The sequence below is a fragment of the Amia ocellicauda genome, chromosome 2, assembly GCF_036373705.1.
Source record: "Amia ocellicauda isolate fAmiCal2 chromosome 2, fAmiCal2.hap1, whole genome shotgun sequence".
NCBI classification, from domain to species: Eukaryota; Metazoa; Chordata; class Actinopteri; order Amiiformes; family Amiidae; genus Amia; species Amia ocellicauda.
In genome coordinates this window covers 25600791-25616947 of record NC_089851.1, presented here as the reverse complement: position 1 = coordinate 25616947, position 16157 = coordinate 25600791, and the positions used below count along the sequence as shown (strand labels likewise).

At 34.7% G+C, this 16157-nt stretch overlaps 1 protein-coding gene across 1 annotated transcript in view; it reads right to left on the bottom strand.

Annotated features, from left to right (window-relative positions):
- LOC136767860 (contactin-associated protein-like 2) overlaps positions 1-16157 on the bottom strand; it is a 517302-nt gene that overhangs the window by 313105 nt on the left and 188040 nt on the right. Inside the window, exon 2 of the mRNA XM_066721910.1 lies at positions 1818-1928. Coding sequence (XP_066578007.1) covers positions 1818-1928 — 111 coding nt within the window. The remainder of the gene's footprint in view (positions 1-1817; positions 1929-16157) is intronic.

Here is a 16157-nt window from a genome sequence, read left to right as displayed (position 1 = left end):
CTTCCAATCAGAGACTAAATATATTCCTCACTATGATACTCTATCAATATATTTTAGAGAGTTTCATGAAACTTGGTTGCTATCATAACCTATATATTTGTTGGATATGGTGTGGCTAATTGTACCAAATATGTTTAAAATAAAACATAGTTCCAGTAAACCAGTTATAGCAATACTATACACCAGAAAGACAAATTGGAATTATTCAATTTAAACAATGAACAAGTCTGTCTCTGTCTTTACTATATCCCGCATCATCTTGCAGGTAACACCTCTAAACCATTGCAATTCTTCCCATGCTTTTCAAACAATTAATTAGAAATAAGATGTCCGCTTCCTTTTCGGAGCTTTCTAATTGAGTGCAAGTGCAGTGTGTGTTGTTCTTAAAGACATATTAGCAATCTATGTATCTCTGACATGCTGAAACATCCAGTTACATCTGACACTGGGAATAAAATCTGTTGGAAAATCTATGATTGGATTCTAGTCTGTGTCACCAATGAATCTAGATTCTTGATTATACTTACCTACAGACCAAGTGTCTTAAGATATTTTTAGGAACATATTTTCCTGCTTCATATTTCAGAACAGACCATATATGGAGGATCTGGAATGGTGGGATTGGATTCAGTGTGACAGACAGACCGTCCTGTTATTCAGGTAGGTGTCTACTGTACTGTACTGTATTGACCCTTCTTCAAATATGCTTGTGAAGTTAATTTATTCCCTTGTGTGGATGTAACTGCTTTCATTGACTGAGCATTGACCATCAATACTTATCTGAACATAAACAGTAATAGACGGATGGATTGTCCTGCAAAGTCTTCTGACCTGATCCCTATTTACAAGGCTACATAAAGATTGAGAGATTGATTGCAGCGAATTGAAAAATCTGTCCTGTCTGCTTAGTATGATGTAAAGGCATTGTCAAAGTTTCATTGTGTTTCATGAGGATACATTACTTTTCTTGTGCAAATACGTTGGAAGGAATTATTTTAAATGATCCACATTTCCACAAAACTTGACTTTTTTTTTTTTAAAAGAAAAAAGTCAAGTTTTGTGGAAATGTGGATCATTTTGTCTACATTGTAGTGTAGTGACTACAATCATTTAATTAATGACAGACTACGGAGAGATTTATTGTGTAAAATCAAGATCATGAACAAAAATTATAAAGTAGTATATACTTTCCCAGATTTAGAGACAACAAAACCTAGTTGTTTTTGTTTTAACAAGTACAGCGAACATGAATGGCAAAGATTATACAGACATACGTATCTCCATAAAAATAATTTCCATAATCTAAATTTCCATAAAGGATAAATGTATGGTTTAGTCATAACACTTATTGGGTACATTGTTCTGCTTGTTGGGTTTTCTTAAAGTTGACTGTGTTGGGTATAATTCTATCTATTCATTTAGGGGCTTTATTTATTTATTTACAGAAAGTATCATTTAGCTATTCAAATAATGGCCTTTAAGGGTAATGTTACCTCTTACACTCTGATGGATTCAACAACAAGCAAAGGTATTGAATCTATTATAGCTGAACACCCGTGAAATTGAAGTTTATGAAATGCTTATAAAAAGGGGGAGGCTTGGTATTCGATGGTTGTAATTTGAATTAATGCATTAAAATGGGTGGCTTCTCCTCTTATCTCATTCGAGTCACACAGCTCTCTGAACCGTGGTGCTGTGGGATTGCAAGGCAGGATAAGTTATGGCTTTGATATCAGTTATGCGCTAGTTTGGGTGAGGAAACAAGAGCTGCTGCTGTAATGGCTTCCTGGGACCTGAGTGGGCTGTGCACGTCTTACCTCCTCTCCTGTTCAGCTTGGCATATCCAGGGGCATAGCTGCCAGCAAACATGGAGGAGCTGCTGAATGAAGTATGAGGGAGTGGTGTTGCCAGTGGCTCATCACATTTTTCTGAAAGAGAAGAAATATAGAATTGAATTAAGATGATAGAAAAGCATAAGTTATTGTACATTGGAAACACATAGCATTTGTCTGTCATAGCATTTGGGTACTATTGCTACTTAAACAAACAGAAAAAAAGGTTATAATCTATGCTCAGCTCATATAATATATGTGTTATACCCCCCATTATAAACCAGTAATGGCATCATGACTATGCTGCATTTAATACACCTGAAGTTCCCAGATCTATTGCCAGAAAAGGATTGCCCTCAGCACCATGAAGATAGTGTAATGCTACAATATTTCATAGGCAATCGTGGCTAGAAGCTCAATTAACTCAATGAAATATTAATGTCAGCAGAGTCTGGAAAGATGGAGCTTTTTTAAAGTAATGGTTACTGTGGTGATTACCATTGTACAGCTATTTGCTGTCAAGTGCTCAGTCACATCTAATTTTAATAAATTGCACTTATACTGTGCATCTGAAGCACACAAATGCAAACACATTTGTACAGACTTCCCTAAACAAACACAAACTTGTTTCTTTGTAGTTGTTAATACATATTTCTGAGAATGACTGCAAAATCCCCCGGCTTTTTTTAGTTAAACGAGATCTGTGAGAAAATAATTTGGTTTAGCAGGGCGAAAGCGCTTTGCAGTGCAAACATTTTTGATTTAATTCAGGCCCAATATCTGGATTCAAGGTGATCTGGCTCCTGGCTATTACAAACTAGCAAACTGCACAGAGGAACAATACAACATATCATTAAGAGCATGTGATTTTAAAATGTCAAAACTACTGCAAGCTTTTTCATCCTAAGCTAATGCTTTATATTCAAACTCTCCTGTCTTTCAAACTAGCAATCATGTAGTTTTCATGTGACTGCAATAAGCCCACTCTCCCTCTCTTTTTATGTCTTGCCCCCTCTTATCAACATTTTTAATAGCATGCTCTGAAAATCATTTTTAAGAGCCAAAGGTAGATAATGAGGTTAATTTAATCAAGGTATCAAGGTCAGATGCACAATCAAACTTGTGTGCTAACCTTAGGCTCAAGTGGACAAAAGGGCACTATATAATTCACAAATATTTAGCCTAAATTGATATTGCTTCCTGTAGAAAACCCCAGGTCTGAAGGGCGTAGAGCTTCTAAAAAAAAAGATTCAGCCACAGACCAATGTAGACCAATGAAGTAACTAAAATAAAAATAAAAATCCCAATGTCAAACTATCACCTAGACCATATTAATGGTATCAGTAGTAAGAAGAAGACTTTACTGCTGTGTAGTTAAAGTAAATAAGGAATTAATTAATTAATTGTAGGCAGTTAAACTATGAACGAATTAAATCCAAAGGATTTTAACAAGCATAAAAAAAAATATTTTAAAATGCCCATATGGTGGCAAACAAGAGGAAACAAGCCTACACAAGAACTGCTGTTTTCAAAGTGGAAGGCAGCAGCTTAAGCAAGTGTTGGATGCATAAAGATTTTTAATTTTCAAATTAAAAGGTAAAGAGCTCATTTACATATAAGAAGACTTTTTTTTTTTTAAGATAAGCCCTGAAGCTGAATCAGTACCAAAGGTAATACGTTCATGAACATAGCTTTTTTTGCAAGGAACTCTTTCATCTCGATGTACAAATTGAGCACAAGTGTACTAGACACAACAAATAATATATCTGAAACTATATCTTTAAACATAGTCTTTATTCAGTCTGCTAAAATCAAATCCAACTGATTTGGGTTTCCTTGTGTGATTATTTGTATGTGATGTGATGACATAAGTGTACATTTGGGAGAAGGGCTCTAGAGAATCAAGAAAGAAAGTTGATTGATTTTTATATCACAGATTACAAAGACATGGCATAACTATTTCTCATTTGGAGAATGAACTTGTCTGATTAAGAATACATACAGTAATGAACAAAACAAGGCTTTTAAGGCACAGCCAGTGCAGTGTTTTTTGGCCAAACACCATCTACTCAAAGCATTTGACTCATTCTACACTTTGTTTAGTTTTTTTTACCTCCAAGAAAACCATAGCACTTTTTCCTAAATCTTGTTTAAGTAAATAGAAACACATAATTCATCAATATAAGTATAGACAGATAGATATATATGTAGTATGCATCTCAGTAATTTTATTCAGTAATTTAACAAACTGACCTCTAGTGAGAAACGTTTAGAAAATTACCCCATATGTTTCTAGTTCAGGAGCATATGTAGAATGTGAAGGCAGCCCATTGATAAAAAGAAGAAGCTTTTGGTATCTTTTACTTGAGAGCAGTGTTACATCTTACAGTACATTAGGTTTAGCCTAAAGGCTACTTTATTTAATCTCCATGTCACTAAGTGAAAAAATACTCAGCAGGCTGTTTGAGCTTGCGTAACTGAAGTTTGTCCTAATGAATATCTGACATGTTTCAATATGATTCAGATTACTGTTTTTGCTAATTATGCCCTGCGCTAGAGTTAATAAAGTGAGTAGCACTTACATGTGCATTTCAAATGCAGTACAATCTCTAAACTTCAATAATGCTAAAACAAAATCAGTACATGAGTGTTTCAAGAATGATCTCAAATCAGGGTCATTGTGTCTGCTTTGTTTGCATTAATACTCATAATAGCTTTCTAAACAGCAGGTGTTACGTTTATAGAAACAAATCAATTACACATTTCCATATAAACATCACTAATCATGCTAAAGAGTTCATGCTTAAGGGTGAAATTTAAAACAGGTGCAGAACATATTTTGAATGTTACATATTATCAGCTTTTCTTCTTTCTTAGACCCACTTTTTAATACAAGTCATTGCTGGAAGGAAATACATCTAACATTTCTGTGAGTTTCTACTTAATGGCCTTTTCCTGTGGAGTATTACTTTCATCTCATTCAAAATATCTCCATTAGGCTTCCACTATCTTCGCTTTATGAGAACTGTTATAATACTGTAATACTTTTAACACTTCAAGATAAAACATCATACATATTGCCTCCACTGCCTTTTTTCTATTGTTATGTTATGAACTTTCATTTTCAGGGTCCTTTATCTATAATGGGTGATGCCAAAAAACTAATGACATCTTACCACAGAATTCCATAACCTTCAGCATTAATAATCTCTGAAACATGGGAAAAATCAGACCAAGCCCTTTCAACCCTCGCCTCTGGCATTGAAAGTGTTAAAAAATGAAAGAGGCCCTTACTTAGGGATCGGTGTTGTTACAAGACACCCTACAGCCAGCTAATGTCATTAGAAACTGCCGATGGAACCTTTCTATACCAACAAGACTCAATTTTGTGTTTTAGCCTGGAGTCCTACAGTTTATTCTGCCACTAGAGGAAAGTGTAATGTCTTGAATAGGTTCCAAAAAAGATAGATCACCGTATCCCTAGGACAAATCCAGACCCCTGTCTGCATAGCATAGCAAATACTTGGACTCTCCTTTCTTATTCAGAGAGACAGTCATACTGTACAAGAGGGATTAGTCTTTCTGCCTTAAGGATATTCTTTAACACAATTCAGTTTCCCAGTTCCATAAATTACAGAACATGTACTCTATTATAATTATTATTTGGTGTGTGAATTGTGGAGGAAATAAATTACGCTGAAAAAAGAAAAAAAGTCCTGTGCTTTGTAAATGAATTAATTAAAGTAATACAATACAATAGCTTTGAGTAAGGAGATAAACATCTTAAATACACAACCAAAATCAAAATGGATACATTTTTTAATTTCCTTGTTAAAGTAAATAAAAAATAAATAAAATAAAATTCCAATCTTTTTGGGGTAAAGCTTCTATTAAACACTCTCAAAAAATCCTGCATATTTATGTTACAAAGTACAATACAATTCAAGCAGTAAATAAAATAATCTGACATCTGTACCAAGCATGTGGAAGTACAGCTGACAATTGTATGGCTTGATCTTTGTCATTGACTTCAACAATGTGTCATCAGATCTCTGTGTGAATGAGCAATGTGTCACTAGACAGACTGCTCAAAGATAGACAGTTGTTTAATATTTAAGGGGAATTTATCCTTGACTATTTTTTAAATATATTTGCATTTCTATCACAAATAAAAATAGAGTTCAAATGACTGCGTTAGGGGCAAGTAACTCACAGTTTCGTACTTTTAGAAGAAAGTTCTAAAGAAAGTTTTTATAGTGTGCCAATGCATAATCTACATATACACACACTTCTATACTCTGAAGAGAGAGTGTGTGTGTGCAGAGAGAGAGAGAGATGAATTTTACATATTTCTCACTTGCGATTGTGAAATATTCAAAATTACAATCTTCCGCCAATACTAACATATGATTGTTTCTTTGAGGTGGGGTTAAAATGTTATGCTTAACGTAACCCGAGTGTGTTGTAACACATGAGGAGTTCAGGTACTAAGTTAGGTAAGTCTTCAGCCACACTTCTGAATGGTGGATATTTTTGATGAATGTATTACTTGTTAAAAGCTCCAGAGAACAATACAGGTAAACCACTGTTTTTTGATATAAACTCCTAATATCAATAATTAACTTACCTAACATTCCTGAAAATAACAGGTCATTCAGTCATGTGAGGTAAGGATAATTATGTAGGCAAGTGCCGCTTTTACAAATCAGATAAAAACACTTTAATGAGAAAACAGGTCTCCAATGGTACGTCAAACTCTATTACCGGTATGATAAAGGAGTCGATTAATTCTATGCAAATTGGTCATTATCCCTAGAAAAATCCACATAATTTTTTAATACCCTTATTCTTAATTTCCTGCAGAATACAATTATTCAAAACAAAAAGACAGAGACAGGGCACCACCTCTGTTCATATTAAGCTGCACTGACATAAATCCTCCTAAAAGCAGTTTAACAAAGTATTGTGCAGAATAATGTTACTTCTTTTGCACAATAGATCCTATGGGGAATTTGGAGACTGTGCTGTGTATTTCACATAATTTGACAAAAGGTAACATGTATTATTATTATTATTATTATTATTATTATTATTTTATTTTTGTATTAGTAGAAGTCGTAAATTCTATCTCACATTTTCTCTTTTTTTTCTCATTAAATTGAAGTAAATTATATTTGGAGCCTTCCTTCTAATGTATTTGGAATCATGGACACATTTTTTTTTTTATTTTTTTACAATAAGTAGGTTTATCTTTGGTGACTAACATCTCTGTCTCAGTTTCTGAAAACTACAGTAACGTGAAGCATCATTATACCAGAGCACTGAGAGCCCTGAGGGTTTTACTGCTTCCTGTCGTGCTCCAGTGTGACATGACTGAGGGAAACTCATCTTCAGGTAACTTCCAGCCCCCGTAGCATTGTTCTAAATGTCAAGTTGTGTTACCCCTTATTATATCCTCATACAGTGGCTGGAATATCGCCTTAAACCGCCATGTATTGTCTATGGAAATCAGCAGTTTAGAGTAAGGTTGTTTGGTCCACGAGCTTCTATAACCATAAAAGACAGATATTCGCAAAACACTACCACTGCCTGAACCCTCTTTTGTTTTTATTCTTGTGTATGTGCTATCTTTTATATTTGTCTGTAATGTGCTTGCAGACAGCATTCTATCTCTGCGCTGCAGCTCTTTAAGGGTTTTGAAATTTAGATTTAAATATCTTTCAAATAAAGCACGCTGCATATTGCCATTTTGAGCACTGAGGCATGATGCTGTCAGTTACATTTTTCATTTAGGACTAGACCAAATCAAAGATTTTCTCATTGTCTCACTGTTTTATCACTGAAGGATTGTTATACTAGTACATCAATTTAAAAGCCCTCATACATCAATACACGGAAATTGAGGTTGCCATGCCAAGCACGTATGTCTTAATAATAACCGAGTTTAGCTTATTTAATTTCACTGCAATATAGAGCACAAAAAACAACAATCAACAATTAAAAAGTTAACAAACTATAATACATAAAAGTAAGACCTAATACAACTGTGAACGTTCCATAAAAAATGTTTCTGCATAAACCTCTTCCAAGAAGGATCAGTGCAGCCCATAATCCTATTATATTGTTTATATTTCTGTAAATATACTTGCTATTCACCCTTCAGAGACTCTACTGGTTGAGGAGCATGTTCTTATTTCGCCAGTACTAGAAATTTGACAAATTATGGCAAAAGCAGATTATGCACCTTCCCATGAGACTTTTAACTGGTTCTTTATTTTGGATCACACTAAAGCCATTTTAGATGTTTTATATTTTCATAATGGCTTTCTTGCTTCATCCTCCCAAGTCAATAACACTTGTATTGCTTTTGTCTAATGCTCAGAAATATGCTGAAAATACTCTTTGAAGAATGTTTTTTGTCCATATAAAAAAAATAAATTAAAATAAACATTAACTATCAGGCAAATTATGCTGTGTACAGAAAAGTCACTCCATGTGTGACGCATTTTAATTATTCAGAAATGCACCGGATATTGTGGTTTTGCAGTGTTGCAGTCAAACAACAAATATATACATACTTTATATAATGTTATATCAGGTAAAATGATCTTGCCCCAGGATTGGGTCATCAACAGTAAGTTCAAAATTATCATTATCTGCATTTGTCATCTTTAGAACCATTTGTAAGAATTCCTTATTGAAAGAAACAAATGGTGTGATCAACAATTTGTATACATTTGTTTTCCCTCCTACTAAAAATCTGAACAAATACATATTAGATATATAGAAAAGGTACAGAATGTTAGATTTACAGACTATGACTCTGTCTGCCCCCAGTTGCCATTTTAAACATAGTCCACAATGTAAAACAAATAAACAGCCTTTTTGCATTCAACTTAACAAGTAGCTGTTAATCAATGACTATAAACACTGTCTAAAATATAAATCTTAATATTTACTGACATTTCATATTTCTTCAAGAAGCAAGTAACAACAGTGCAAGAAAAATAAATACTGTGCATAAATCATTTAATTTAAGAACGGCAACTCTTTAATCTTCAGTTGCCTCCGTTGGGTGTTAGGTTTCAGTGAATCCATTAGCCTTGGAAAAACATATTTAATCATCTGAGCACCATGCGCAAAACATAGGATTTAATTTGCTTAAAACATTTCTTCAGATCCCAGGGAATCCGTAAAAAAATTACCCTAACACTTGTGTATATGTAATAGCCTTCCCAGAGGATGCAATGACCCTGCTTTCCCATTACAAGTTGAGATTCTCTGCACAGATTGTTAACTAATCTCAGCCTAGCCCATGTCCCAAAGTGATAATTATCAAGTCTTCGAAGTTAAACAATAACGTCCATATTAGCAATGTTGGAAATTATGTAAAATGAAAACAGTGGGAGAACCTTTTAAACTTTCAGAGAAAAAACTAAAACAAGACTCCAACCTCTAAGTTCTAGTGAATTACTGTCATTGGGGGAAAATATAAAAAGTGTACATACATACACTTATATGATTGAATGTGAAAGATAAAGCATTAAATGTAGATGTTACGGAGTAAAACTGCAAAAAAAGTCTTCATGTTGGGGTATCACATCACATAGATGATTGATCTCCCGGGAATAAAAAAGATTGAGTCCAGTGAACTGGCTTTGTGTTTAGCCAGGTCTGTCAAATACTCTGATGGCCATCCGTAACTGCCTGTGCTTGTTGATTGAAAGCGCATGAAACAAGCTTAATCAGTGTCAACTTTCCAGTCACCGCTCTGTCTATTTCTCTTTACACAATCAGTCTCTATGCAAGATTGAATCTGTTTTTGCTTGTCCAATTCAGTAAGCCACTGTAAAGTCAGATTTGCAATATTCCTGAAGCATAGCCTCTTGTTCTTTGCTGGGGATTTCAAGCACAGATGATAGATATACTGTACAAGAACTAGATGCATTTGAGGGCACCTTGTTTTTTCAAATCAGATAGTTAGGATTAAAAGTCCTAGCAAAGTCTTTTTCAGCCGTACACTGAAGCTATCACAATATCAGAATGTTTATTAGGACACTGATGTTTAACCCTTTGCAGTCCAATTATTTTGCAGCTGTCAGGCTCCTCAGGTCCATTTTAATTTTGTGAAGAAAATAACAATTCAGACCATGTTGTTCAAGTTGACATAACTTTTTTTGCAAACAACAATGCACAAAGCAGTATTATTCCAAAGGACACCTTCAAATTTGAAAATAGTGCAAACATTTTGAAAAAAAGGCTGTTATTATTCATTTGCTTACTAATATTCCAGGTGCAAATTTAAAACGGTTTAAAACAGGTTTTCTGGCAATAAATTAACTTTAGAACTTTAGAAAAGCTACACTTTTTACAACACTTCACATACCTCTAATAAAGGTAAAAAACATAACATAAAAAAAATGTTTTACATCAATATTTACAACTATTTACATGTGAGGTTTGAAAACAAAAAAGATTGAGAAATATGTAAAATGCACAAAAATATGCAATAACAAACAATCACCTAAAAACTATATATAATGTGCAATTGTGCTGCAATTCTCAATGGTCTATCTGTGTTTTTGCCGTGTATGACACCTCTTGAAGCATTCATCTGGGTGTAAGATAGGATTTCTGCTGCAGGTTTTGCATAAGTATATAGTCTGATTTCTACCTCCATCTAAATAACTATTTACTTCACTGTCTGCTTATTCTAACATCTGTAACAGCTGTGCAGATGTGCGTGCTGTTTTCTGAGTCTGTGATGTTGATGCGGCGATGTTTAGCCGGCAGTGAGACCCGCATTCTCTATTACTTCCTGACTCCAGACTCTGGCAGGAGTGGGGCTTAGCCCATAATTTTCGAGTGTTTTCCAACTTATCCCGATGTTGAAGCCTGTGCTCGGCATTTTCCGGATGAGAATCGGCTTTTTCTATGCAAAATACGTGTTTAAAAGAGATGTCGGACTATGTCCGATATAGGACTGCATCCGCATTTTTACAATGTCGGACTATGTCCAACATAGGACCGCAAAGCGTTAAACAGATTCATAGTTACATGCATACTGCTCTCTTTATATTGGCAGTACAGTGCTAATCTTCATGGTAATTGTATACGTTTTTACAGTTTACTATCTTTGTTCAGGAGCATTAATTTATGTAAATAGTAATAAGGAAAAACTGTTTGTTTAATCACCCCATAACCTGCTGTCATATACCAGCTGGCCAAGGGGCATGACAAGTCTAGGCACTTAATGCTAATGACATGAATATATATACTGTGAAAGAAACTCAGTCTTCACTCAGGTTGGAACGTTCGTTGCAATGCCTTTATTATACGTGACGTGGAGAACAGCAGTGAATCAAGAAGATTCCAAAGTTGCTCTGACTTCATTCTAAAAGCCAGAGCTTTTTATAGACAGAAAACAAAGATCTTCTTACTATTAATAAGTCATTACTATGTTAACTTAAAAACTAGCAAAGCAGAATATATTATTAGAGGACAGAGTCCATAGGTCAATACAAGGACTAAGGAGCAGACACTGAAATCATACTGTTTGTCATCTTCTCCAAGATGCTCATCGAAAATAACAAACAGGGGTCAAACTATCTTCTGGCCTGGCTGTTGACTTGACCTTATCTTTCTTAAGTTTACATGATGTAAAACATTTGTAAGAGGAATTTCTAACTTTACTTCCACAATACATATGAATGGTGAAATGTGTGTAAAGAATTTTAAATATACTGACATTACATACATTTTGTGGTTAACTTTCAAGTTGAGAGTACTACCCAAAGGGGGTGGGACATGGCACATTGCCAGTGGGAACTCCTTTTCTAGCAAAGCTGTCAATAGGTTGCTTTAAGCTGTCACTCAGGCAACCCCGCCCTCTGCCTGCTCTTTTAACTGGGATAGTGTCTACCTTATTTACTTACACCGGTTTTAAATATGTAAAACGTATTATAATACTTGCTATTATCCCTGCCTGCTCCGTGATGTTGTTTTCATTTCCTCTGTGCCCAGGTTGAGGCTAGTCTCGGCTTCCCTGAGCCCTGCCAATGGTCTCACTCGCTGTGGCTTGGGTACTTAGTATCCCATCCCCCTTTGGGTAGTACTCTCAACTTGAAAGATAATGATAGCTGTAAAAGAGAAAACTATCCAAAGGCTGTGAGGTCACTCGTGAACCTGTTGCTTCTGGCAAAAGAGACAGGATGCCTGTCCGATGTACCGCCTATTGGCAGTTTCGATAGAAAAATCGTTCTAAGTTCTGGCAACGCACAATATTACATCCCCCTTTGTCTAATTTTCTCTTTTTCTGATAACCTGGGTTGAATTACCACCCTGCCATTACATGGCTTTCAAAAGTAATATCTTGTATAATTTCACTCTATTCGTGTAGCTTTTCCTTAGTGTACTTAATATTTTAATGTTACCTAATAGATACATAGACCTGCTTTACAAAGTTATGAAACTGAATAGCTGAAGACACTTCCTTGCAGCAAAAAAGAATTACCACAGGTCTCTGAAACTATGAGTGTAAAATCATCAATGTGTCCTTCGCCATGTTATATGCAGCTAATGAAAACAGATAGTGGCAATAATAGCTTCAGTCAAGACAAATTGTGCTGCTTTTACCTTCAAAGCCATAAACAACTTTCTGACTTGTAATGTGCAAGTATACAGCTGATCCTGTTTACTTTTATCTGAATCTGGGGCATTTAATAAGCACTGTTGCTGAAAGCAGATATAAGAACTTGCTTGTTATTTTGTACTATATAATTATGTGTACTAGACCTTGTTATTACAAAACATATCTTTAATGATTAAGCTACTGAAAACCTTTTTGCATGCACAGTGTTCCAGGTGACTCATGCTAACAGAAACAGAGGCCTAGCATTTTAATTATATATTTTTAACCTTGTCAGCATTTACATACAACTCAGTCTGCAACAAAGCTTATTTTATAATTTTACATTGTGGCCTCCTGTCTCACAGGATCACAGAAGGTCACTGGCATATTATGCATTCTGCTAGCACTCTCCAAATAATGTTCATAATGTTTATATCTAAAAGTGTCAGAAAGAGTCTGTTTGTAAATACTCAAAATCACTTTGAAACTGGTGTATTTTCATATTGGAAACAAGATTTAATAAAAATAACTTGTTTTTATGGAGGATTATGAATAATCTATAATGTATTTTAAAGTGATTGAAAATCAAATACTTTTGATACAAGGACAATATCCATAATGCTGTATCAGTCTTCAGAAAATTCTGACCTCTATGGGTTCTTGTCACTGGGGTTCCTAGATTTTAATATTAAAATAGGTTGGAATAAAATATATTGTGCCTTTCATAACTGTATTTCAGTATTGGTAAACCTTCTTCCCAGGAACATCTTTTCTGGCTGACCTTCCTACAACAGCTACCTGCCTGCTCCAGCTCAACCCGAACGTGTCTGCTCATCTGGTTCTCTCTGCCTTGATTAACACATGCTACTCCACTACTCTGCTCCCTTCACTGGCTCCCAATCTCAGCTTGCATGTGTACACTGTAAGTTTCCCTGGAAAGGGGAGTGTGCTAAGAAGAACATAATAACAATTACATACACATGCTGTGAAGCGTAATAATGTAATATTTTCAGACTTAAAACTTAATAATAAGATGCTGCTTACTGATGTGTTATAAATGTTCTACAGATGATTAATAGCTACTTTATAAAGCATCAATTGTGCATTATACATTAGTTAAAATACATGGAATGGTCACAAAGTCGAACAAGTAGCAAATTTGTTCATAATTAAAATCTGTAAAATACTTTATTAGGAATGTGTCAAAGCACTAATGAAGATGAACACTTTTTAGCTACCTGTTCAACTTTGTGACCTTTCAATGTATTGCTATAACTGAGTTATAACTACTATATAATGCATTATAAGGAAGTATATATTAATGATGTGTTAAACATGTATACACAATTAATAACACATTAATAAGTAACGCCTTATAGTGTCACCATAAAAGGTAATATTAACCATCTCACCCCCAGTAACACCCATACTGTACAATCCTAGATTGCCTGCCAGCACCTGTGTCTTCCTACCATAATCAGCATTGCATTAGGATTATCCAATTACATTTCCCCATACACAGGAGAGATTAAGTTTTGAGATAAGAGATTGTTGTTGTTGTTTAAAAAATCATATACTGTCAAATGTATAATTGTAAAAACCTTCAGCAGAGGGCAGAGAGGACATCCTTGCTTAAAACGGGTTATCACCAATAAGGCTTAGATCAAACCTTATTTATTAATGTTTGTGAAAACTTTACATGACTTTACAGATATAGGATTGCTCTTCATCCAGCAACTATAAGTAAAATATCTGTTACAAGATTAAACAAGAGGTGGAAAATATGCATCAGTGCCACAATACAGAGTACACTGCACAACATGACTGGAGTAAATCTGGTGTAAGACAAATTCAGAGCCATGCTTGTCTGGTTGTGCATGTTCAGTACTAAGGGAAAAATGAAAGGACACCTTTAGGTATGATATAATTGCCTAGCATCGACACTCTTAAAATATGTATAAACTATGTTAAAAAAAATGTTAGGGATACTGGATATATGTTCAGAAGTGTATGGATCTTAAGAGATGGTTTGGTTTTCAGCAAAGAATAAAGATGTGTAATGTATCAAAGAAAAATACAATACAAAATCTATTCTATTAGCACAATAGTCAGTGTGATCCTTAGTATAAAAGCTACCAGTCTGGGTGCCATATATAGGAGAAAACTAATCCTGATTCCATATTTACTTAAACTCTTTACTTAAAGAGTAATCCTGGCTGCCATTCCATGGAAATCCCGTAAATACTTGTCTGTGTTTAATATTACACAAATACACACCAAAAGTAAATAACTTTCCAGGATTTGTAGCATTCGGATTTAATTATGAAGTCCAATTTTCCATTTATCATTGGATGAGTATAGGCACAGAAAGTATTTTTTAAGGAATAGACCGAAGACTTCAATGAGGAACATGCAGGCTTCAGAGTTTGGCCAGTTTGTTTTGGGGTATTATTTCCGGAATTAATTAGTTTATTGATTTGTACTTAGGTGCACTCATTATTTAGCAGAGCAAGCAACACAAAGCAGATTGTACCACCTATAAATTGATGTATTGAATGTAATCTAATATAGCCTACAGAGCTGTTTATTGTGTGGATGTGTTGTTCATGTTATTATTCAATAACGGAACAGAATTTTCTTTAGAATGTATTTTGAGGGAATGAAAGTTTCAAAACCTACAAATAGCCTTGAATATAACCAGTTTTTGTATTTAATCTCAACGTTAGATAACACGCTCCCCTATTTCACCTGATGGCACAATCCTACAATGTGCAACAGAAGTAAAATTAGTACCAAGTACTAATAAATCTTAAAAAATATATCAAAAAGATGTAGTGAAACGATTCAGTGGCAATGCAAGAGCAGTTCAGAGGGTGAAGGCTTGGGCTGCAATTTTAAATTTTCGTTGCATTCTCAGGTAATGATAAAATATAATTGTATCTAAATCCATTACACTAATGTGAAGATATTCAAATGGCTACTGCTGTCCTAATGATGAGAGTCTACAATAGCAGACACTACAGTTGGTTGATTAATGAGTTGTTACTTTGCCAGTACTTGCTGCTGTTACTTAATAGTCCCTCTGAAGAGCAGGTCTTTGCACCTTTATCTCAACTCCCCAAATCCAAATACTTGAGCTAGCCCTAAGACCTATGTGAAACTGCTCATTGATCTAAAGTACCGCCTGCTGTGTGCTGCTTTTAGGAGAACATTAGACAGCCAGTGTTAGCTTTCAAGTGCTGACCCTGCTCCACTTAATGCTCTTTTTATGTGTTTATTTATTTATATTGTGGATTTTCTTATATAAGAAATGGAATTAAACACTGCCCAAAGTAAAAATAAATATATAAATACACAAGTAGGTGATACATTGCTTATATTTCCCATCAAACCACAAGCAAAAATGTAATTATCTCAGTCAGAGACAATTGAGGTATATTTTCAAAACATTCTGCAATGATGTCAGTGGTACTCCCAACTTCAAAGCTTCATATTTATCATGTTTTACATGAGTGTTGTAGCAACCAGCATACTGTGTTGGTTCAATCATGAATATTAATTGATATAAAGTGGTGATTCTTTAACTCTGTTCCCTCTCCAGATCTCTCACCCTTCAGAGGTTGGTCAGTTCTAGCAGATCATAAAATGCATAAAATATGTGTTGTTTTGTCTCTAAAGTCCTCAGTTTAGGGGAG